Genomic DNA, 26,234 nt, shown 5'->3' on the forward strand with positions numbered 1-26,234 from the left:
TCATATGTACTTCAGGTTACCCTTTTCTCTGTGCAGTATGGAAGGCTACTTAGCATTTCTGTGGGTGTTATCACTACCAATTCTACTATCTCATTTCAAAAATCTCCATATGAGCACAAAAGCATACTCCAAAATTTGATTAGTTTTCTGTAAGTGTTAAGTACTAAGTAGCTGCCAGTGATTGTATTAGAAATAGTCAAATCCTATTACTTGGGGATCTCTGACAGGCCTATTTAAATATGCAAGGATAACTCAAGAATAAGAGATTATTTGAGACTTGATAATGACTAAATTTTTACTTTAACATAAATTATTCTCTCAAGTCAAGATTTATTATACTTAAAATAAATTAGGATAACAAAATGAAATCTTACTCCAGGCAGACAATTATGCATCTGTAAAGTTTAACAATTAGTTTAAGATTAAATTTGTGTATTAATTACAAAAAATATAAAATAGTCAATTTGCAAGTTACCAACTCCAAGCTTCAATCTAAGGAATGCATTTCACCAAGGATGCAATTTAAGGTTAAGACAAACTCTTCTTTTCCCTTTAAACTGAACATTTAATGTGTAACTTGAATAGTCTTCCTTTGATTAACTTTGGTTTTAAAAAACATAATTTCTTAGATTGATCAAAGACCTAACCAAGAAGAAATTCTATTCTGGGATACCATATTGGATTCAATATGTCACCAACTTAACAATCAGAGATGAGAACCCTGCTTGTGAGAGACAGTGAGTAACCAGTCACAGCAGCAGGCTGGCAGCCTCCAGACAGACAGACGGACAATGAATGAACATGACAGACTGCCTGGTGGGATCACAGCCCCATCATGCACACCCCAGAAACCTTGGGTGCTTCTCCACTTTCCTAGAGCGAGATGGCCTACGCATCTTATCAGCAACTTTTCCTACCTGTGCTGTATCTCTGTTCCTTGGCCAGTGTACTTGTGCAAGTATTGATTATCCCAAACCTCACGTGTCACCCTCTGAGGGATTTGCTGGTTCAGTAGCCTGAAATCCCTCCTCCACTGCTTCTTTATGCCTCTTCACCTATTTTTCTGTTATGTCCTGTCTTGTCCTGAATTCCCTTTCCAAATCCAAGTCTTCTTACCTGATGAAATTCCAGTCTTCTTGTGATTTCCATTCTCACATACCAGTGACAAGTTTTCGCTCATCTGCACGCTTATCCCTTGCTAAACACACTCCCCCCATTCCCTCCAGTCTCTTCAATATTAAAATGTGACAGGACTGGGCATTGAGGGCACAGAACAGAACCCTCCTGACCATGTTCCTGTGTCAGAAAGGGATGGCAGAAATAAGTAGAGAGGAAACTAGCTTTGGCCTTTTAATGCTGTGCTCAGTCATGCAGGCTTTTAAAAATAATCTAGTCAGCATGACAAAATTTTGAGAAGCTTTGATATACTGCAGTGTGACTACAGAATCTGAAAGAGTTCTACTGAAAAAAAAACATATCAAATAAGTTTTGGAAGGTAAATATTCTGAGGTTTTCCCAAAGACTTGCATTTGTTGACTTTTGCATAGCTTTTCATAAACGCATTAGAAATACTCTCTGCATTCTGTTTCATCAGCTCCTATAACTTAACACTCTGAACATATGTATGGAATATTACAGTATTTAAAATATAATAGCACAGCAATTTCAAACAAAGAATAGAATAGAACATGAACTAAGGCATGTAATTCTCCCTCTATCCTTTAGATCATCATACTGGTATGGTTAAAAAAAATGCAATTAAATTTAATAATAATGGTGGTTAATTAAAATGACTTTTGTAACAAGCTAATTTAGCATTTTACACTAAATTTTAAAGAAAAACATTTACAAAACCTTTGCTATCCCTAGATAAAAAAAATCCAGCCCCAGGCAACAGCTAAGCATGAAAATATTAACTTGAACATCTAATCTGCAAAATTTACAAATTATTTAAGAAGAGGAATAAATAAAAGGCATGATCAGTCTTCCCATACTACTACAAATAGTTTATTCTCTTTAGGGTAGAGGTAATATGCTGAGTTTGGGTTAGGCATGGTGAATGATTGTTGTGAGCTCACGATTACATGCGCTCCTATAAGTCAAACCGTAATATTTGTTGTAATGGTTTAATACTGGAAGGTCAAACCTGTGCGTCAACAGAAACTTAAAACTGTTTCCATAAAACACTGTCAATTCGACTAGGAGGTTTAGGTAAGTAAACAAGAAATAGTTGATGAATGCTACTACTTTCAATACAGGGAAATAACATCCCCTTAGACTTCAACTTAATGGTTCTCTTTTCTCTCCCATCCAATTCTCAGCACCTCTTCCCCATCCAGAAAATGCTATTTTGCAAAAATGCATGTAAAAAAATCAAACATGCTTTACACAGCAAAACAGATAACTCAGCTTTTTCATCCATGAATCTTTAATATCTAGTCAGAGTTAAATGTTAAAGTGAATTTTTTATCAGCTGAAGCACAGGAGTTTGATGTTACCATTATCTGAAGCTAAAAAGTAAGTAAAAACTCAAGATGATAGTTCTTTATTTTTATGGAACTTCTCCTCTTGTTGTTCATTAAAGACAGAAGAAGTAAACATCTTAAAGCCACAAGATTTTTAGGCTTTAATTAGGCTATAATTTTAATATTTCTGAAAATAGGAAGGCATAAACATGCTAGAGAAAATTGTAACATCTATCTCTGCTGTGTTAGTAACACATGTTCCACAAAATTACAAAACCAAAAAAATCTTTTTTCCCTTACTACTACCATATAAAATTTGGTTGGTATGTGTCTCTATCGGTCATCTGATCCAATCTTGTGTTTGAATCAGAACTATTGACAGCACTAGATTTTACCTAGCCAATGCTTAAAAATCTCAAATGGTGGATATTTCAGACCCCTTCACAGCAGGTACTATTTCAGCACTATTCTATCCATCTCATGTTTTAATTTCTTCTGAAATTGAAATCAGAACATCCAAAACCAATGCCTGTTGCCATTGGTGATTCTCTACTCAGGAGAGTTTGGTTTCATCATCTCTGCTACTGAGCGCTTTTAGGGTGCTCTTAGATTGTCCCTTAATCTTCTCTTCACAACACTAAACAAGCCCCAGTGCCCTCATCACCCCTCCAACCTCCACGTGATTTAGGGCTCACAGAATCTGTTGGACCCTCTCCACAACCCTCCTAAAGTCATAGAATGGGAACTGATCAAAAGGCTTTTAGAAAAGAACATATTTTTCTGCTGGCCGCGCTCCTCCAAAGATAGCCTGGTATGCGGATTACCTGACTAGTAGTGAGAGTGCACTTCTGGGTCCATGTTCAGCTTGGCGTCTGCAGTAACATCCAGGTCATTTTTAGTGAAGCTGCAATTCAGGTGTTCAAGGCCTGCACAAGTGTGTGCAGCTCTTCCACCTGAGATGCAGACTTGTTACTGAACTTTACGAGGTTTCTGTTGGCCAAGTCCTCAAGTATATCAAGAGCCCTTTAGAATACAGCTCTGCCATTTGTCACATTAACCACTCCCTCTTAATTTCTTATCCTCTTGAAATATGCTGAGGGTGCACTGTGTGTCATGATCTAGGTCATTGATGAAGATATTCACTGACGCCTTGGGTATCCTGAGCTCCTCTGCTCGTCACTGACCACCTGACACATACCAAGAGATGATCATCACCCTTTGAGCCTACTGGTTAAGTCAGTTCCCAACTCAAGGCCTTCTTTTAGTACACTCTTCCTCAGCTTTCAAAGCCTGCTGTAGGTGACTGGGTCAAAAGCCTTACCACCACCACTGCATGCAAATGGGCATAGCCATGCTGGGAGAAGGATAACTAGCCAGGTAATCCAGCACACTATCCAGGAGAAACCCAAAAGGCTATCCACAAGGTTTCCAAACCATAACAAACCATACTTCTTTTCTGATTAGCTGTACATGTTCATCCAACACTTCCTCATGTTTGGATGAGAGGCTGTTGGAAGAGTTTTAAAGGGTGCTCCCCATGTTACAGCTTTTCCTGCCCACAGAAGAGGTGTGAGAAATACCTTTGCAGCCACTCCCCATGATAGCTAGAGGAGAAAAGGAATTACCATGTGCCGCACAGCAGATCCCAGATGCACATTAGTGGGAGTTATGACATGGGTCAGGTATGACTTTAGAGGCAGCTGTGTTTTCCCTCAGCAAAGAGGCATTCCTGCTCAAGGCAGCACCTGTACTGTGGCACTGCTTCAGGAAGGGCAGCCACTCCTCTCCTCTGATCCAAGGAGTTAGAAATTTCATCAGGACATCAGGAAAGTCAACCAGTCTGGACAAGCACATAAACTGCTTTTAGTCAATCTCTGATGACTATTCCAATTACCTTCTGGGCCCTTAAATGCCTGGCAAACGTGTTGTTGAGTACTTCAGCTTTTCCTATATTATCTGTCACTAAATCAACTTCTATTCATCGCCTTTTTCTTTCCTCAAATTTTACCTTCATTTTTTAAAGTAGCACACATCTGCAGAATCACTTTTGTTTTCCTTTATGACCCTTGAGGGTAAGTATTAGCTCAAATCAATCAGCTTTCTAATTTTGTCAACAGCCAAGCAGTCAAGCAATGCTTGTCTGTATTTTGCATTTTAGGTAATCAGAAAGCTCTTTGCTCAGCCATGAAGGCCTTCTGCTGAGTCCCCTCCTTTCTGCTCAACAGGATGGTTCCTTCCTGAGTTCTCAGAAAGCTTTATTTAGAAACCATCCATCTTTCATGGGCCCTGTGTTTCTGTGGCAGCATCCCAAGAGATTTTGCTAAGCAACTCTCCAAAAAGGCTTTAGTCTGCTCTTCTGAAATCTTAGCAGTCATAACTTGCTGACTATCTTTCCAGACTTCCTTTGAATCAAGAACTAAGCCAACTCATGGTCACTGTGATCCCAGCTGTTATTTATCACCACCTTTGCCACAAATCCTGTTTCTCCCATCTAGCAGTATCAGAGACCAGTCAGGAGTACAATCAATGAATCCCCCGCACTGCCTGCACAACAATTTAATCTCACTAGAAACTAAAACAAGCAGTGTCTTATTTGTCCTGTGTACTGATAGAATTATTAGACATATAGTTTTCATCTGCTTTTGATCCCATATTCTACTAACCTGAACTTGTAAAGGTGTTAATTGCTACAAAAAATACAGGAAGCCAAAATTTCCATTCTAAATGAATGTAAAATAAATCCAGTAAAATCAAAAAGTAAAATATGTATCACTGATAGTATTTTGTACCAACAATACTCACAACTTAAAAAAAAAAAATCTGTAATTAAGACACAACATTCAGCTTCATTAAAATTTATGGCTGAAGATGATTTGTTACTTTTCTATCCCTTGTGCTCTGATTAGTTTATTTTTTATATAGACTGAACTGAATTTTTTCAGGCACAGATTCAATATCAGACCAAAAAATACAAATTTTTATAAATTGAAGCACGTCTTTTTGTTAGGCAAAATAGATGTATTTAGGTAAAAAGAAAACACCAAACCTTAGAATTGGAATGAACAAAAAAAAAAAAAAAACAGCAGGAAGAAGTGGGCAAATTCAGTTGAATGTTCAATCATTTAAGCTTACTGATAGATTCATTATCACAAGAAAGTTAAAGGAATGCTTGTCATCTGCCTCACTCAAATCACTTGCACAGAGAATTCCAAAATTGCAAAAGCCTTTTTTAGTGGAGAAGTTACCATTCCAAATATTTTTAGCTGGCACAAATGAAAATCTGCCACAAGTGTTGCAAGACTGCATGGGTAATAAATTTCTTTATGTGAGCACAATGTAAATTAGCCCTGTAAACCTATTACAACAAGAACCAGGTAGTTTGAATGGATAGCACTGCAGTAGCTGGCAAACATCTTAATTATAAAACATTATGTGAGAAAACCTAATTGTAAATGCTGCAATCAAGGTGTCTGTAGGTTTTACGAAAGTTATCAATATGATAATTGAATTCCCAAAAGATTTTCTGAATTGGTCAGCAGCAAAGACTTCACAAACATCTTTTTATTTTAATGGCAGACTCATCAGCAAATCCTATGGCATTGAACAGAAAGAGTGCATTCACTACTCTGAGTTTATAGCTGTGAAAATGACTGTGAGAATTAACTGCTGCATTTCAGTAGTCCCACTTGAATCAATAGGCAATAATTAGATGAATGGACATTAAAAAAAAAAACCCCACAACTCAGCAGCATTTAAGGGTTAAATGATTTGGCTTTTAAGGTCAGAGCTTCTTAGTCATTGTAGTTAGAGAAGAAAACTGGTCTTTGGGTCTTGCTTGGGTGTCTCTCAGATGTATGTGCATGTCCAGCAAGGAAATGTAGTGGCAGGAAGGGTCATTTGTCTTTATGACAATGTTCATTTTCTCTTTGTGCTTTTGTTTCCTGATGTACCATATTGACTATTATCACTAATAAAATGAAGCTCATAATCACCTCGTCCTTTTCAATAGGTCAGAGTTAACAGAAAGATGAGTGATTTGTGCGATGGCATTCAGAGCCTGCTCCTGTCACTTGACACCCTTATTTCTGCTGGTGCCACACTGTCACAAAAGGTCATGCTCATAGAGTCAGCAGCTCCTGTCCATATTGCCAATGCCACAAGAAGATTTTGCATATCAGACTTTCATTAGCCAACTCATTAATTAGGAAATCCAGCCAGGAAAAAGAACACAGGAGTGCAGTATTGCACAGAATATACAGAGCTTCTCTGGGCATTAATTTTTTTCCCCTCACAATAATGCAAAGTGGGCATTGGTGTGAATACCTCAGACAAGAAACAGACTTCCAGTATTTAATTTTTCTCTCAGGAGCTAAACCAGCACAACTAACTTCCTTAAAAAGAGTCTAAAAATAGCATGGGAATGCATCTTTCTTCCCCCCAAAAAGGTCAAAAGGACATCCTAATTAATCTGAATACACATCCTGCATGGTTCTTTATAGGCTTTCTATTGGATATCTGTGAAACTATTGGGCTAAGAGTGTCACTGCTCCTCCTTCTATGACTATTTTTTCTTTTCTTCTTTTTTTTTTTTTTTTTTTCAGAAGTAACTAGAAAGTTAAAACCAGCTACATGATCACAAAGAAACAGGACTAACAATACTTTGTCACTTTACAAACATTCTAACTCTTTAAATGGTCTTTTCATTGCCAGGACTGCTTATCTCCCCTTTTAGAATTAATCCCTTCACTTTCTGCGACTTCGTGATGTCCTTAGCTATTATTTACTTTTAAGCCTGCATTTTTTTTGCTGTTTTTTAAACTTTTCTAACTCTTTCTCAGCAACAGTGGTGTTGACATCTCTTTATAAAAGAAGACCATTCAGTCCTACAAGCTTATTGACAAAGCCTTCATCATTGCAACTCAGATATTTTAATTAGTATTCTCCCAATTTTGGGAGAATATCCGAATTTGGTATCTCCCAATATTGGTATTCTCCTATTCTATTTCTCAAATACATGGGCATTTGAGAAATTATGAGATCATTATTAGATCAGGTAAAAAACATTGGTGCAGATTTAATGAAATCAATGTTTAACTATTAATTAAAAATGTAACTTCTTGGAACCATTCGGAGAAAATCCATCCTAATGGATGGATTATGAATGTCTCATAAGTTGAAGGAAATCAATTTCAGCTTTGTATTCTCAATCAAAACAAAAGAGAAACTCTTTTAACCAAGACAGGGAAGAAAGGTGTGGTTTCCACACATTTATGTCCTGATTAAACACTGTATCATGACTTAGTTACTCAGAATCTGTCTGATCCAACAAGTTAAGCTGCTTAAGATAGTAATCACATGCAACAAGAAAAATGAAATGCAAATTAGTGGGTTATGAATCTGATGAATACGTAAGTGGATGAGATTCTTTGACTTGTAAAACACAGCAAGTCACGTTAGAGGATAAGAACAGCCCCCTCCTAGCACAAAAAAAAAAAAAAAATTCTCATTTTCTGTGGCATTAGACATTATAATGAGGGCTCATTTTCCAAACTGAACACCTTGTGTCTTCCAGGTGAATGGTAGTGCTCTTCAAACAAAAAGATAAATACACACTGTCTCATCAGTGACATTCAGTGTTCACATAAAACAAGGCATAAAAGAACCCTCCCAGCATTTTCCTCTCTGTCTCTTCTACCTTGAAATTAACTACACAGATACAATTCTGCTACTGTACATCCATATAGTAGTCACAATTCTTGGGGATTATTAAAGAAAAAAAAAAGTCTGAATAGAAATCTACAGTATGCTATATTCTATTTGAGATGCACTGAATGCTTAACTTTTGTCCTTTTCAATTGCATGAAAGGCAACAAATAAAGAGAAGCCTCTGACCTGGTGTAGTCGTCCTCCACAAGCATGTGCTTTGGAATGGGTGAGTATCTTCCTGGGGAGATGGGGGCCAGGGATGCCTTGTACTCTAAAGTGCCATTGTTCCCAGAAGAGAGTATATGATTTTCCATTGGTGGAGAATAAGCTGATGGTAAAAATGAACATTTCTAGTCAGCAACTTCCATGTTTCATTAGATGGCAAAAGAATGTAATTTTTTTAATTTTAGTACCAAGAACATGGTTCAATGCTGTAAATGAGATCAAAACAAACAATCCTGTCTTGAGAGAGCTAAAAATATAACAACAAAGAATGAACAGCTGGAAGTTTTACTGAAAATAAAACCAGCAACAACAGCAACAATAATAATGACAGCAATAACAACAACAACAACAACAACAACAACAATAACAATAACAATAATAATAATAATAATGATGATGATGATGATGATGATGCTGGCTTATTTGCAGGGATTCACTCTTTAGAGGATCTTTAGTTCCTGAAGAGGGAGTCTGAATAGGTCTCCTGTTTGAGAGACAGGAAACATTTTCTTCACTTAGGACTAGCAGAAGGAAATGCAATTAGGAAAGAAAAAGATTAAAAGCACTCTTTTTGGCTCCAGTGTGCAGTAATGGGAGTAACGTAGAAAGAACTCAATGCAGGATAAGAGCAGGAATTTAATGTGTGGCAAGAATAATGTATACATTCAAAGATGGGATCCACTACAGGTGCCCAAATCCCCAATATAATTGAAATTTCAGTATCAACATAGATAGTATTTAGACTACAGTAAATCTCTATACTTAAAATAGAAATATGCAAATATCTGACATATTAATGGTTAATGATGAAAGTTACATTACTGTGTTGTCTGTTTATATATTGGGTTTGCAGGGTTTGTTGTTTGTGTGCTTTTTGCTATTCTGAAGTTATCTGGGACATTTATGACTGGAGAGTTGCAGTAATAGTTGTATTCTATCTCTAGTTAATTTAATTATAAAAAGAATGGATAAATAGAAAAAGCAGTGTTACATGCTTCTGCAATGAGCTGTGATTAATTTTCTCATGAGAAGAAGACAGCTAAACTTTCTAGTATTAGTTTCAGTCTTTTTTTCAGATGCTGAGATACAGAATGCTTCAAAGGAAAATCTCTCTACAGGGAAAGGCCATTATGCATTCTGAAATACTCTGAACATGTAGGTGTAATGAAAGGTTCCCTGGGGATAAATGAATCTGTATGCACCAACAGCTTGGGAAGGGCTACTGCAAATCTTTTCAACCTTTACTTTCCCCCTGGAATTGTTTCTGTCTTCTCATATGCTGTTGATCTATAATCTGACATAATAAACCACACTGTTTTAGAACTGCAAAATTATTATTTTGAAAGTATAAAGCTCAAAATTGGATAGGGACATTTAGCATTTTTATTTCCTGGCCTTTGCTCAGACCCAGACCAGGCTGCTACTGAACAACATGATTGCCATCTGTTGTAACATTTGCTAACTAAAGAGGCATCCTCAGCATGGCTGAGCATACCACTGGCATGCATGGTACAAAACCTTCCCTTCCATTTTTTATTTCAGACTGAATAAGGAGGATTTGGGATATTTACCTTTTCCCTCAACTTTTTCAGTCCACAACAGCAACACTGCTAAAGTGCAGAAAAATTTAAATCCTTAGCATTTACTGCCCTCAGTAAATTTCCCCGCTTTTAGTTTGCCTTAAGTGCCCATAGAATTATTAGCAGGAAATCAACACGGGAATGGATCAACTGCTGAAACTCTTGTCGAAAATTATATTTCCATTCAGTTGCTAGATGGTGCAGCTGGTCCCTGTTGGTAGCTGAACCCAAGGCAGACAGTCTTTAATGAACAACTAATGAAGAAAGGGGAGTTTTCAGTAATGAACTGTTTAGACTAATGGGCACCAGTGGTATAAAGCATGCAGTTGAAATGTTAAGATTGCTGTGAATGTCAAGGGAATGGAAATGCCTGAGTATGGACACCAGGAGGAGTGGCAGGAGGGGCATAGGAATGGCATGTATTGATAAAGCTAGATTCATCAATAAGTCATCAATACTCAACATATTATGTGCAGCTTGCCAGAAAAGCCTACATCCACACTAAAACAAATATTCAAACCATTTAGAGATGATGGTGGGAGATAAAGACTAGTTTGGAACCGAGGACATTCACACAGGGAGCCAGTTGAGATCTGAGTAAATCCTAAAGACATGCCTAGTAAGGACAGATGGCAGAGACAGAAGATTTGCTACATGGTCACCTCAGGGAGTCCTGGGGATGCACCTGAATGCACATCTTTCTACCTGAGTGCTGGGCATGAGCCTAGATGCTTTTGAGTGCATGGATATGACAGCCTGATTGAAATCAATTGGTTTTTAAATGAGGACCTCTTCCCTTCCTATGAGATACTTCACTGAGTTTTACCATATTATTTAAACAAATTTTCCTACAACAGAATGTGCATTGAATGCAGAAACAAATTAAGCCTTGGTCCTCTGGAAAAAAAAAATCCTGATGAACACATACAAAGTTAATGGATAGACTACGAATGAAGCAAAGTGCACTAATGATTTATGAATTCTTCACTATGGGAGTAATAAAACACTGGAACACAGAAGCCATGGATATGCCGTCCCTGGAAGTGCTCAAGGCCACACAGGATGTGGCTCTGAGCAACCTGGTCTAAGGGAAGGTGTCCTGTCCATGGCAGGGGGACTTTAACTAGATGGTCTTTAAAGTCCCTTTCAGCCCAAACCATTCTGTGACTTCACAAACTGGATAGCCACAGAAAATAGGTAAAGTTTTGTAAGTAGAGCAGTGATTTTTACATTCCAGTAAAATATTTTATTCAAATATGAGAAATACTTGCCTCAGGCTTCTACTAAGTTTGTACAAGATGGTTTGCTGCTTGTTCCAATTTTTCAGTGGACAGAGGACTTCAGGCTACAAATCTAATCATATTACAAAATGCATTTGCATGCACTTATTGCTGTAATCTTCACAAGAGTTACAGTTCACTCTGATCACTTGGACAATGGCTAACTGGAACCAGCATAGCCATATATCTTCTGCATTGCTACTTTTGCTGCAAAAATACTTTAGCAGAGTTCAATTATTTGCAATATTTCTTGAGCGCAGCATTCTTAGGTGGCAATAAACATTTCATTTTTGTAGCCTTCCAAGCTGTTTCATAAACTTTAATGGGGTACTTTGAACAAACTATGAAAAAATACAATCATCTGACAAACTGAAATATCTCTTGTAAAATAAGTTGCAGAAGTGACTTACAGTGAGTAATATCTGGTGGGCCATATGGATCTGTCATGTAAATGGTGGTGGGCTTTCCAACTTTCAGATACACTACATCTGACGTGTTCTTCAGTATTGCTACTGCCTCTTCATGGGTAACTTCTTCTAAACTGTAATTATTTACCTTAAAGGAGAAATCAGAAAGGTGAGTTGAAATGCAGAAATAGACACAAAAATGATACATACTTGCAGTTTTCAAAATGTTTGGAACATTGCTGTAAACGAAGAGCACTAAAGTTTATAGAAGCAATTCTGCTGCAGGGTAGAAAATACAGTTTTTCATAGCACGTGAATGTTCAAAGACTAATGTAGCAATTCTGACACACAGATCAAAATGGGTCAGGAAGACACTTGGTTTTGACAACAAAAAAAGTTCTTTGTGATGTTCTGCTACTGGTATAATCACCAATATAAAATTGTATTTTATAATAAATTAATAGCACCACATCAGTTACAGAAACTGTCTACATTATTTGACCTAAAAAAATAAACTTCCTAAATCATCTCTCAGCCTCCATATGGACCTCAGAAATAGCCAAATCTTTCCATCACTGATACGACACTGACCATTGAAATAAGGAGAGGTAAAAAATGGTGCATAGAATACCAATGAGGTGCAGGAATTGAAAAAGGGCAATTCACAATGGGGAAAAGATATTTTTCATTGTGAAAGCTTGCCAGATTTCTGGAAGCACAGGAAAAAGATATTGAAAAAGTAAGAGAATGTTGTACTAGCTCTGTGCTTTTTTTAGAAGAGAAAAACACTTAAGCAAGGACAGAAGCAGAAGACTACAGGCAAAGTAAGAAAGGAAATGGTGGCAGAAAGCTTTGACTATTTATGCCTTCCTCCCACAAAAAGAAAATCAAAAGAAAAGTATGTGAAGTGGTTTATTGTAGAGGCATGTAAAATTTGTTCACGTATAAATCCACCCTATTCACAGAATGTGAACAATAGGTTGTGCTCCTAAAACAGAACTGAGAATGTTCCCTGCCCCAAAAAGTATAAACCTCCTGAATGAAGAAATTATAGACTAGGGGGAAAAAAAAAGTAAAGGCTGTAGATCCAGGTTCCAGGCATGTGGCATAAGACAAGAGAAATAACAGAACACCTTGAGTTGGAAGGGACCCATAAGGATCCTTTCCCTGCTCCTCGCAGTACTGCCTGAAACCGAACCATGTGACTGAAAGCATTGTCCAGCCTCCCTTTGCATTCTGGCAGGCTTGGTGCTGTGACCACTTCCCTGGGGAGCCTGTTCCACTGACCTACATTTCACAGTGAATGTTGTATATGAAACATTTTACTGTCATCTAAATTGCCATCCTCCAACTTCCACAGTTACTGCAAGGATTCCTTTTAAAGATTATGCAAGATAAAAGCAGAATTCCCTCCTCTCTATAGTATAATATAACAGTAAATTGCAGAAAAAAGTATATTATTTCCAGGGAATTAAGTATCAATAAATTATCAGAAACCTGAATGTGACAATAAGCAATGGCCAAAGGGTTTGGCAACTGGAAAGAAATGCAGAGATTCTGAATCACTGAAGGACTCTTCATATCCAAATGATTTCATCCCCACCATGAAAAAAATATTTCTATTGGACAATATTGCTGAATGTAAGGATTCTGCCCAAATTTTTTTCCCTGTGCTTGGTTTTAAGGTTAATTAAAAGAGACAATGGCAGGTATATTATGATAATTTGACATGAAGGGCAGTGATAGAGCCTAACACTCAGAAGGGAGCTGCTGACAGGGTATACTGTATTTTGACAGGTCTTCTATTTAAATAAAAATCTTATGCCTAACTTCTATAAATTTCTATATCTTTCTTTATGAAGAGCAATAACTTACATATACCTTAAATAAATAAATGCCTTAAGTTAATAGGCTGGCAGGAAGAAGTGACTGAAATTATGCCTTTCTTGTTTATGTATTTCAAAACTGCCAGATACTTCAGATTCACACATTTTAGAAAGATGACCACAAGGCTATCCTCTACCCCTTTCCTTCTCATGCTGTCTGTACATTGTATTTCTTGTGTTTCATCCTAAGTTTTTTTTCAAGTAGAGAAAATCTCACATAACCTCACCCAGTATACAGCTGCTGTAAAAAAACGTTCTCAATCAAAAAAAGACACAAAATGAAATATCTTAGAACTGTCCGGATTTTGACTTTTTGGTCTTTTTAGACATGAATAAAAACAATTATAACACAAATTGACTTGATGCAGCTTCTTTTCCGAAGGCGTTGGATTTTGCTGGGGTTTGTTTCTGTAAATTTAGCTGATAAAAATCCATCACAAGACACTTGGATGTCACAGTTGTGCAGTAAAGAAGACAAAAAGCCATTTTAGAAACAGAAACTAAAGTATTATAAACAAAAAACATATTTGATACAGCAGGCCCTGTGTCTTCTCTCTGACAATAACATTATGGGACATGTCTTTTACCAACACTGTACAAATTACTGAAATCTAGAAGTTAGGACTTAAGGAGGTCAAGCAATTCTAAACTGAAATTTAATGTCTATGCAGTTCAGCATTATGTTTATTTTTATAGACATAAAGATCCTAGAGTTCATGGCAAAGTTTATGTAAAATCATTTTGTCCTGGACTGCTCAGTTCTCAGTAAAGAAAGAAATAGACTCAATGTCATCAAGAGAAAACAAACAAAAAAACGTGTTGATTCATTCTCAAAAATTAAGATCCTCGGTGGTGTCATAAGGTCTCTGTTAAGCAGGAGCTCTTTGAGAAGGAGATGAGATCACCTTCCTTAGTCATTTGACAGCATCAGCCTAGACTTGCACTTCCAGACTTCCTTCAGAAGGCAGTTCTTGCTTTGCATCTATAATTCCTATATTAACGATGCCATGTGCATCTATCAATGTATTTTCTACTTTTTGACCATAAAACAATAATCACAAATAAAGACATCTGTATGTATTCTGCTATACAAAAAACTTGAATACTTAGAAGAATTCTATTGTTCAGACCGCTAGATATTATTTCAAGATGACTGTAGTATGCAATTTTTTTCATAAGGGAATCTCTGGACATCTTTTCTTAAAACATCATACAGAGATGATAATAATGGGAAATACGATGTCGTAGTTGACCTTTATGTTGAAATTTATGCCAAGAGAGACTATTTCTGAAGCTGTTTCTCCCATAAAAGATGTCTATCTTGACAGAACTGTAAGTACTAAATCTGGCTTTTTCAGAGGTTTGGCTCAATAAATGCATTATAGCAAAGCTTTACTTCCTCCTGTAGAGATACCCTTATATATTTTTGCGTATTGCTTGCAAAAAAAGGGTTGAGTTAGATGTAAAGAAGATAAAGAGTAGGAGATGCACACAAAGTAAGAAATCAAAGTGTATATAGCGTGCAATCCTCTGAGAGGCAGAATTTTTGTGCAGAATGGCTGACTTAATTCTGAGTGGGTAGAATGGGGACTTCATGCCAACTTTCTGGATCTAAGAAGCCAATTTAGGTAGCAATTAATTAAAGGAAAAAAAAAACCCTTAAGACAAATGCCAAAAAAGATATTTATCTGAGTGGTCAGTTTAGTTGCAAAGTTGTATATTTAAGACAAAACATGCTGTGATAGGAGCCAAAGGATAGGAGTCAGAAAGAAAAAATGCATAGAATAAATGGGGCTTTTCTAATGGGAAAAGTTATATGCAGTGAAAATTTAAAAATGCAAATAGCATCTGAAGAAAAAAAATAGGAAAGCTTTTTCTTTAAATAGAAAGTATGTGATATAAGACATACTAGTAACATGAGAAACCAATAAGGGAAAGAAATAAAATAGCAACAGAGAAGGAAATTAAAGATAAAATCCCAATCAAAGAAGCTATTTGAGTGATGGGGGAAATCAATAAGAAATTATGCCAAAGAGATACAAAAAGGCTGGGGTGTTTTTTTTCCTAAATAGCATAATCAGGGCAATGAAGTATAAACCTAAGCAAGAGTATTTTATTTGGAAGCTTTCCTAGATTCATACTGAAAATCAAAAGCCCAAAAAGCAGCTAGAAAAGCTTAGAATCCCCAAAATGACTGTACAAGTGCTCTAAAGAATAATTTCATTCAGAGCAATATAAGCTGATATGAGAATAAGAGCTCCAGAGGAATAAGTCTATCATAGTTAATTTTTCTTTTTCAAAGGGGATTTGTTCATTTCCTCTGTTGATTTAGGCTAAGAAAGATTTGATTCACTAAGTGAATGAAACAAAGGGGCGATCTTTACCTTACCAGTGTTAATGTTTGCTTTTCTGTAATATTCAACTTTTTATTCAGATAGTGGATTTTCCTGGGTGAACATTTACCAGTAAACACCTGCAACCTGCCAGCTGTAAATCTGGAATGCTGACGGCCTTCTTCAAAACTCACTCACTTAAAAGGCTGCAAAAAGGTGGATGCTTTCCAGGGCTCAAGAGGAATGATTTATACAAAGGATATAAACCTGTTTGCATTAACTAAATACTTATAATCCCATGGACTTGTGAGTTAGTTGCACAAGTGCTGGGCTGTTTTCTGAAAGATGATCCCACAAAGACAGCCAAAATCACTTTCAAAAAACACCTCTGATCAGAACCAAATGCTAAGCTAGATGCATCTTTAATTACATGCTCTGATTTTATGCACTCTAATACATCCTGCATTCATACACAATCTGAAAAAAACAGATACTGGTAGGGGACCCTGTAAGGAACACATCCACAATTGCACAGTCACAACCCCATCGCAGTCCTATGGCAATACCAGAAAATAACACTTTTTTTTAGAAAAGAAGCATAAATTTGTGCAAAGGAAAGTGACTCCTGTTTCTTTGACCTGTTTTCATCAAGAAAACAGAATCAAATTATATCTCTTGTTATACACAGACACAGATCTCTGTGACTACATGGGCCAAGAAGCAACAGGATACGGCCCAAACTTGCAAAGGTATTTTGGCATATGAGATGTATTTAAGAAAAGCTAATAGTTATAAAACACTAATAATAACTTACATTTTCCCTGGAAAATGCCTTGCTTCTAGCTAATAGTGTTGTTATATACTAGTAAAAAACTAGTACCAGTTTTATACTGATTTCTCATTTATTCATTCCATAGATAACAAACTTGTCCAAAGTAAGATGATGGTATGAGATTAAAAAAAAGTAATTATCATCTGAACTGTAATAACTGAACCCATTTTTCAGCTTTTCTTGATCCTCATTAGCAGTGACCTTGAAGAGGTGAGATGTGCATCATGTTTGGAGGTGACACTTCATTTCACTGTGAGATACTCGAAGGCAGGGCTGCCATAGACTGGAGGAAGGGCCTGAAGAAGACTTTATGATGTTCAGCAGGAAGAAACACTAAATCCTGCTCCTGGCACAGGCTAACTCCCATCAATAGCACAGGCTGGACACTGACAACCTGACAGCATCTCTATGGAAAAGTGCTTGGGGCTCCTGATGGATGGCAAGCTGGGCATGAGCCAGCCATGTGTCCTGGCAGAAAAGAGGTCAACAGCATCCTGGGAGGGATGAGCAGGAGCAGAGGCTGGAGAATGAGGAAAGGATTACTGCCCAGTAGTTCACACTCATTAGCCTGAACCTGGAAACTCTGTTCAGTTTTGGTTCCTGCACTACAGGAAAGGTAATAAAAGGAGGCAAGTTGAGAGCTATGCTACTGAGATGGTTGGGGATGGAGCACTGACCTGCTGAGGAGAAAATGAGGGATCTTGACACTTTCAGCCTGGAGAAGGGGTTCCTCTGAAGACAACTATAACAGACCCCCAGTGCTTACAGGAAGATCATCAAGGCAAAGCTAAGCTTTTCCAAGTCACGTGTGGTAACAGGATGAGTGACAGCAGGCAGATGTTGAAACAAGGGGGGGCCAAACAGGTTATCAGGAGAAGTCTTCCTTGGGAGGACAGCTGAGCTGTGGAACAAGTTTCCTAGAAAGGCTCTGCAACCTCCATCCTTGGAGATTTTTGAGATACAACTGGATAAATCCCTGAGCAACCTTGTCTGGCCCTATAGCTGACCCTGAATTACCATGGTGGTCTGTGACGCTCTGTATTTGCTTTACTTTTGCTCCTTTCCACTGCGGACAGAAGCTGAGACACCCACTGCAGTGGGATTCTCACTGCTGGCACTACCACCAGCAGAAGGAGGCATTACCACCAGAACACAGTAAGGGAGTGTTTTTCTCCTAGCTGTAAGTCTTCAGAGAAGAGCTCTGATCTTTTCCTTTCATATATACCTAGAAAAACCATTCAGTTTTTTGTTTAAACACTCATGCTTTCACCAGAACTTTTCCAAACAGGTACCTTGGGATTACACAATGGAGCATTGTCCTGTGCAAGTGCTCAGGTTAGTAAGTCTTAAGTGCAGGCTTAGTGCCACAAAAACATAACTGCATAACATGCCCTTGTACTTATTTCACAATAATCACAATGTATTATTTACATAAATATCTTCAGAAATGCTTAACACACTATATGCAATCTGCATTTAATAACAGTAGGGTCATCAAGCTGCAAAAGGCTCAGGTGGCCCATTCTTGTCTTGCATCTCAATATTAGTTTTTATTTTGCTTCTACACTTTTATCACCTCTTAAATTTATAAAAATTTGATTTGCACTTTCTTTGGGATCTGAAAGCATTTCACACAAAATTATCACAACACAGATACGAAAATTAAAAAAGCTCCCCAGCAGCTGCTGAGAATTCCAGAAGGATGACAAATTCTTTTAAATTCTGTAGAGAATGATGGAAAATATCAAAGATCAAGAAAGGATGATTAGTGAGAAGGAAAAAACAAAAAAGAGGAACTGTTCAAACATATAATCAAGAAATCAGTGAAGCAGAAGTAGGACCATATAGATGACAAGGGTAATACTCTGTTGAAACACTGCCAAAAGAAAGTAATTAATTTTTTCACTCACTATTCATAAAGGAACATGAAGTCAATGCCATGAACTGAAAGATAATTTACAAATTAGGATCGAAAAATACTGAAGGTACAGAAGTTATAAACAAATGAGGCTGTCTGGTTGGAGAGAATCAAGAAACATGGCTGCAATCTGCATGAATTTTAGAAACGGTTTTGATCTTGTAAATGAATCTCCAAAGACGTAACGATTACAGTATGCAAAGAGTAACCTGACTAGTATGTTCTTGTGCAACAGTGAAAAGCTTGGTCTGGAAGTACAAACTAGAGCAGAGCAACACTTGGAATGATTTTTTTTTTCTCATTTTATATTCAGTGATAAAAGGAGACAACACTTAGTAAAGAAACAGTCCAGACTGAAAGGAAAGAAGAACAAAGACATCAAATGTAATGCAAATGACCTCTGCTCATTTTCAGAAGTATAAAATTGTCACAATGAAGAAACATCTATATCTGACTGCAGTGAATCACGGGTTGAAGGCTGAGATGCTTAATAGACTACTCCTGTAAAAATCTGAAAAGAATGAATTTATGCACAGTGGTATAGAAAATATTTCTATCTAAATAATTCTAATGAAATTACACGGGAGAGGGTGGGTGTGGGGGGTTTGCATCTATTTGATTTCCTTTTATGTAAGATATTTACTACATCATGTGAATTGGAAAAAAATTAAAGAGTAAAGTAACAAAAATATTGCAGATAACACAAAAACTGCAAGGAATTCTCATCAGGGTAAAAAGCAACAAAAACAGCTGAACAGAAGCAGATTTGCAACAAGTTGCAAAATAACTAAAGTGCAAATTTGGCAAATAAAAATATACATTTTTGCACCAAAATAAGCCAAAACTTCAAAAAAAAAGACAAAGAGTCACCAACCCAGCAAGCAAGTGCCTTTCCAGTTCTGTTTAGTACTCTGTCATAAAATTAATGCCCATCTTCATATGTGACTGGAACACGATGTCCCTAACCAAATAAAGCCTCAGTTAGGCCCAGGTTCACAGTCAGCAAAAAAGGTTAGGCAATTTTTTACTGCTTAAAAATCACATCACAAAACAGGGCTAATGCAGTACTAGTTTGTTTTTTTTTTTCATTGCACTTATAAAAAAATATTGCTCTACCTGCTGAGATCTGTGCAAATACATTGACACAGATCAACTTGTGCTGATTCACCAGGGTCAGGATTTCCCCCTCAGTGTTGAATTAAACCAACTCTGCGAGTGGGAAAGCATTATTGATAAGAAACAATGAACCAGCACTAGGGAAAATTTGGAAACTGTTTGGGGTGTTTTCTAACATTTATATGGAGCACATACGTAAAGCATTCCTACAGGTACTGAAATGTAAGTAGTAGTCCACTGACAGTTGCTACATGGGAGTCATTTACTAGAATGTTTTGACAGCTTTCAATTTGTGTACAATAAACAGTAGAATCAGTACTACCTTAACAAACACTTTGTCTAAAATCTTTTTAGTTTTATGGTCCATTTTGACTTGTTGCTTATGTGCATAATACATTTATTCTCTTGTCCGTAAAAGGTTTGTCAAAGTAATAGAATACAGTGCCTTCATAAAATGTTAGTTTTCCAAGAGAAATGGGTCTTTTTACTTCAATATCAGAAGAATATTTTAAAAATGGGGGAAATGAAGATGATGGAAATACAATTATTATAGCAGTTGTTTTGTTTACCTCCAGAAAGATGTATGGTGAAAGAAAGTCATTGTATGAAACAATTTTCAGCTAAACAAATGGGATTTAAATTTGTCATACTTACCATAAGAAGTCTGTCTCCAACCTGCAATCTCCCATCTTTTTGTGCAGCTCCCCCATCAATAATCTTAGTGACATAAATGCTGTTGTCCCCAGGGATGTGTTGGTTTCCCACCCCTCCTGCAATACTGAATCCTAGACCTGGAAAAGATATTGCAAACAAAAGATTAGCAATACAACATATAAATCTAAAGAGAAGTGGAAAAGTAGCATATACAATGCAAACTTTGAGTATTTTTTTTACAGAATACAAATAACATAGTCTTTCACTTTCCCTGAAAGGTCAGGGACAGAACTAAAGAAAGGAAATAATTTGCCATTTACAATTACAGAAAAGTAAGGACAAAAATAATTGAACCAGTGGTGATTCTATACACCCTCTTCACTGGGGTCCAGTGCAGCCTACATCAAGAAGTTATGGCTTAGTTTTCCATGATCAGCATTAAAACTCTGAAACTTGGAGTTTATTTTGTTAAATATTGCTATAAAATACATCACCATCTATCAGAACAAAATGAAAGGTATTCTGATTGTCCACACACTTTGAAAAATACTTGGAGAGGTCTAGCACAGGTTTTGCAAGTTCATGTATTACCACAGTGAAGGATGAGTGAAAATAAAAAAGGTGTAGATGTTTGATTTAAAGCGTGGGTTTTTTCCTTAGGACACAAATCTGTGGCTATGAACACATAAAAAAAGCAATAGTCCTTTGTAAATATATAACTGCTATTCAGGGAACTGTGAAATTCCTAGATAAACGCTTAAAGACCCAAACTTTGTAACAATGTCAATAATACATGTGAGTATGATTAAAATAAGGCAAAATAAATGGATGTTGGGGGAAGAAAAAATGATCTTTTCCCCTTCTCCTATATTTCTTACCCTCTGACACATTGCACATACAAGCAAACCATTGCTTTAATTTTTAGGAACATTTTTATCTCTCAATCAAAGAAAAGACAGAAATGATTGTGCTTGATTTCCATAAAAATTAACTTCATTCATCTAATTTTTCAGAGATTGTGTATGTAATGGGAACTTCCATCTGAATAGAGAAGCTGTTTCTGACAATACCCTGCTTAGATTATTGCTCCAGCTAGGGATTTCTCTTTTAGCAGTACAGAAAAACAGTTATATCTATTTCGAGAGTAATCACTGGTTTTATCTATGAAATCTATGCTGTTCACTCATTCCTAAAAGAAGTATGTTGATAATTGCTGTAGCCTGAGCAGTAAAATGCAGTAGTAAAGGGAGTTGCCTGAAATTTGGCATTTCATCACAAACTCAAAAGGGAAACTGCTTGGGCAATAAAAATTAAGGGACAGTGTAATGTACACAACACTTTTAGCAGCTGTATGAATACAGAGATAAGGGGAATGAATTAAATATATATATTTTTTTACCACATTATTTTCATTTGATCATTATTTTAGCTTCAAAAAGATGTGAGGTCAGGTACTATAATGGACTACTTAATGGAATGTGCCACACCAGTAAATTACAAAAAGAAACCTTTGAATTTATATCTCCAATTGAAACAGTACTTAATTAATTGACTATTAACAATACACGTGAAGTTAATTCAGAAGTATAGGGTAATTAAAAGAAAGCTTTATTGAATTTCCAGCTAAAGCTGGCAATCACTCTTATTTATGTGCTACTGTCAGTACAAGGATAAAAAAGATTACAATTTTTTCAGGAGGGAAGGATTTTTTCCTGGAACTCCTAACAAAGAAGATAAAAAATATTCTAATAAAACATTTGGAATGGATTTTTAAAAAAAACACTAGTTATGGACAAGGAACAATGATTGAATAATATTTCTTGGTGACATAATTATAATCAATTTGATCTAAATCCCATCTGTACAGGCTTCTACCAGTAAAGATCTGAGAATATTCCAGAATGCTGGTGGGAGCAAATGAGCAGGCTAGATCTCAGCCAGAGGGCTTTCTTCAGCCCCACTGCTCACCTAGGGCATGACCGTGGGAAGAGCAGGTTGTGGTGCACTTCCATCCCCTCCTCTCCCCTTTATTGGCACTGTGTAAAGGGCAAGGTCATTTCTGCACACACAGCTGGTCTGCACTTTGCACAGAGTGGGTCCCAATTCAGCCTGGTCCTGCTGCAACACCAGCAAGTAGCAGCCAAGACAAGCACCTGCATTTTCTGCAGTGCTGAGTGCGGGGCTTGGCTTGCTGTTTGCATGGCTGCAGCACAATGGATGTATGAAACTGTAAAACAAAAGAGCACCAACACAGACTGCTCCCATTACAAAAGTGAAGCTTAAAATAATGGGAGGAGTAACTTTTTCTACTACAGTCTACATAAAATTTAGATGTGATACAATGTTGGGGCTACATTGCATTTGTAAGCAAGGTCTGACTTTGGGCATCCAAATAATCAGCAGTGATTACAGAAAGGTTTAGAAGAACAGAACAAGATGGGGTAATACTGTAGGGAGCAAAAGGAGAGTGGGTAGGAAAGAAAACTGAGGAAGAGAAAAATTTTCCATGTCAATCAATAATAATTTATTTAATTGCTTAATCACACTTGCCTTCTTTAAAATATTTCTTCTTGGAAGGAACAGGGAATGGAACAATGCCCCATTTAATTGTATTTAAATTACTTCTACTAATTGCTAGGGCACATGGAAAGTATACTACACAAAAACTTTTGGGTTGGATTCATACGGCCAAATGACATCAGACAACTATGGTTATCATTTATACTGCCTGTACGATAAATGAAAATTCATTAAGAGCTTTTAAAGTATGATTCATCTCATCTCAACAAGACATCTGAAAGAGATGAGGTGAATCATACCTTTGGTTTCTGAAAGGCTGGGGTCTGGATGTGGGAAGAGGTGAGTGGGAAGATCAGTGCTATGAAAGTTCACATTCTGAGTTCATTTAGACTGAAGGTTTCTGTTTGAACACTTTGGAAAGATTTGCTCAACCCTGGTGTGCATCTCTCATCACTCACTACATCAGGCTAGTGTTGTATCAGATTCTTACTCTGTTTTACAAGCAGAGAATCATTCAAACAATGGAAGAAGGTGTTTTCTAAATGGCATTTTTCATAAAGCAGAATATTTGATTGCAGAACCTTTTTCTTGTTGATTCCTTTGGCTATGAAAACATTTCTATCAGAACACAGATCAGGAGTTGATCATTTCCTCTTTGGCTGATGTGCAATCTGCTTCACAGAAACAGCTGATCTTGGAGAGAGTGCTCAAATTCCTCACAACAGGAATCAGATGGAGGATAAATTCAGAATGGAGTTGAGGAAGAAATGTTTTATGATGACAGTGGTGAGGCATTGGCACAGGCTGCCCTGAAAAGTTGTGGATGCCCCACTCCTGGAGATGTTCAAAGCCAGGTTGAATGGGGCCTTGAGCCACCTGATCCAATGCTAATAAGTACCAGGTTTGGAACTTAAAGATCCCTTCCAAGCCAAACCATTCCATGTTCCTGTGGTTCAGTGAAGAAGGGACTACTTCAAGAGGGAAAAAAGTGCAACTGGATTTAATACTGGTGCACATCCAAGTCAAACTCAGCTTTGTTCAAAATCACTGAAGAGGATAGGCCCTTACAAGATTGACTCAATGCGTAAACTAGGAAAGTTGAGTCAAACCTCATTTCCTTCCATTTACAATGGATTTGTGGTTTTAAAATTCATCTGCCTTTGGGTTCCACAAATGCTGATCACTGATTCTGTGAATAATAATGTGCAATAATCCCATGATACAGCAGACATTTCTGATATCAGAAAGAGGAAAAGGGACAGGGACAAAAGCTATTCCATCAAAACTGGAAACTGCAGAAAAAAAAGCTATTATTACTAAGTCGAAGATATTTAGTAATATCTTTTCCTGGGATTATTAGCAAGAACATGTTAAAATATCTGGCTATTTACACCTATTTTGCATTATTAGCCATAGCAGATACATGTTTTAAATATATCACTCTATTAGTAAAACAATATGTTCTATTTTTCTAGTAAAAGTATGCTTGGAGGCTCCCCATATAATTAGCCCAGCAAGCTGGACTAATAAAAATAAATAATAATAATTAAAAATCATTAAACCTCTGTTAAAGACACAGTAGGTTAATTACACTGCAGGCATACCACTTTGCAGTAACCAGAGAGGAAGCCTAAAAGATCAACTGCAGCTATGTAATGCCAGCTTTCTAATGAGAAGTGAAGGTAAAGAAACTCAATCAGAATGCCAAAAATGGATGTTGCATTTTGCTACTATCCTACACAGAGAACCAAGCTTGTTTTAAATCAGCAAACAGAGTGAGGATTTTAAAACACAAATCCAACATGAGTTTCACAACCTCCAATAAGGGGAACCCAAAGAAAGCAGCATTTAAGACATAACCTTAAAATATTGCTAGAAGTGCTTGATTTTCAGGTAGTTAACCAAAGCAGTGTGCTTTAGAGACACAAACCAGGTAATTCCTAATTCCTAGCTATACCACAGAACACCTTACCTTATAACTGACCTGTGAGCATAGACTTAGAGAAACCACAACAGGCATAGGACTTTCAAGAGAAATATTATCATATTAAAAATTGAAATGTGAATGAGAATAGGAATGTAAATACCAGAAGAAAGACCAAAGTTTAGAGAAATCATATACTGATAGTACAGAGCATTCCAAGCAATAAAAATCAAAATGAGTCATTTCTGTCGAGCCTGGACAGAATGTCTGGACTCTGTAAGACCTTTGAACAGGTGTCTTGCCAGCAGAAGACCCTGTACCATTACAGTGGGATGTTGGCAGCAAGACTGCAGCATGTGACATCTGCCATTCTCTTGCCTGTAAGCCTAACAGAGAAGCAGATCATATCAATAAAAATGTGTATTTACTAAATGAAAAAAAATCAGCAGACGAGCAGCCACCTTGTGGCTTTGAGACTGAAGAAAGGTATTCAATATAAAGGACCAACCATAACAACAGCAGACTCCTAGAGGGTATAAATAATTTATCCAAAAATCTGTCAGTTCATGGTTGCCAATCAAGAAAATGCCAAGAGATGTGGTAAGGGTTTGATGTCCCATGTTCTTTGTGTCACACACAAGTGAGCCAGACCACCTCAGCACATCCTCCCGGGAGGATGTGGATGAAACAGAGTGAATGAAATACCTGAAAGGAAGATCATAAATGGTTAACTTATTCAGAGACTTCATGAATAAATGTCACCACCCGTCCCTACACATTCTCTCATTGCTTTTTGCCACATTTATTTTCTAAAGGTGTGAAACAAACTGATTTGCTCCAGAGCACTGTGTGCATTCAGATTTTAAGAAACTGTTTCATGCAGCAAAACAGAAAGTACCACCAGAAAGGACCCCCAACAAGCTGCCCCACTGAGGCTCTTCCCTGACACTGCCAGCCTGCCTGCTCTGTGGCATATGCCACATCAACCATGCTCCTGCAAGTAACTGGACATGGCAATGAGAAGCCCAAGCTGGGGCAGCTCCTGCCTTTCTAAGGGCCAGCCACTTCTACAACACATCTACAAAAGATGTAGCTTGTTAAAACTGTCAAACCTGGAACAATGATGCCCAGTTCAGGTTTCTAATTAATCAAATTCCACTTGCAGGGACGAAAGGAACACGGGTAATATAAAATGCTTTGACTGATATAATGATTGACTTGTTTTGACAGGTACCACTGTTATGTCCAGTTTATATGAGTAAACAAACTATAAAAATTAATTATAAACAAAGGAGTTCCAGGGAATGTCTCCCCATGCCCTTTGCTCAAGCCTCCTGTTGCCAGTTTCAGCTTTCCTGGAGGACACATATAGCACACATTTACAATAA

At 37.1% G+C, this 26,234-nt stretch overlaps 1 protein-coding gene across 6 annotated transcripts in view; it reads right to left on the reverse strand.

The window, feature by feature from the left end:
- The window catches only part of DLG2 (discs large MAGUK scaffold protein 2), a gene marked incomplete at its 5' end in the record, with an annotated part of 981,693 nt that overhangs the window by 252,155 nt on the left and 703,304 nt on the right, over positions 1-26,234 (reverse strand). For all 6 annotated transcript variants that reach the window (XM_084227140.1, XM_084227144.1, XM_084227143.1 and 3 more), the window contains 3 exons: positions 8,358-8,499; positions 11,667-11,811; positions 20,403-20,539. In XM_084227140.1, the coding sequence (XP_084083266.1) occupies positions 8,358-8,499; positions 11,667-11,811; positions 20,403-20,539 (424 nt within the window). The remainder of the gene's footprint in view (positions 1-8,357; positions 8,500-11,666; positions 11,812-20,402; positions 20,540-26,234) is intronic.

Source organism: Fringilla coelebs (assembly GCF_963513975.1).
Source record: "Fringilla coelebs genome assembly, chromosome: 2".
Classification (NCBI taxonomy): Eukaryota; Metazoa; Chordata; class Aves; order Passeriformes; family Fringillidae; genus Fringilla; species Fringilla coelebs.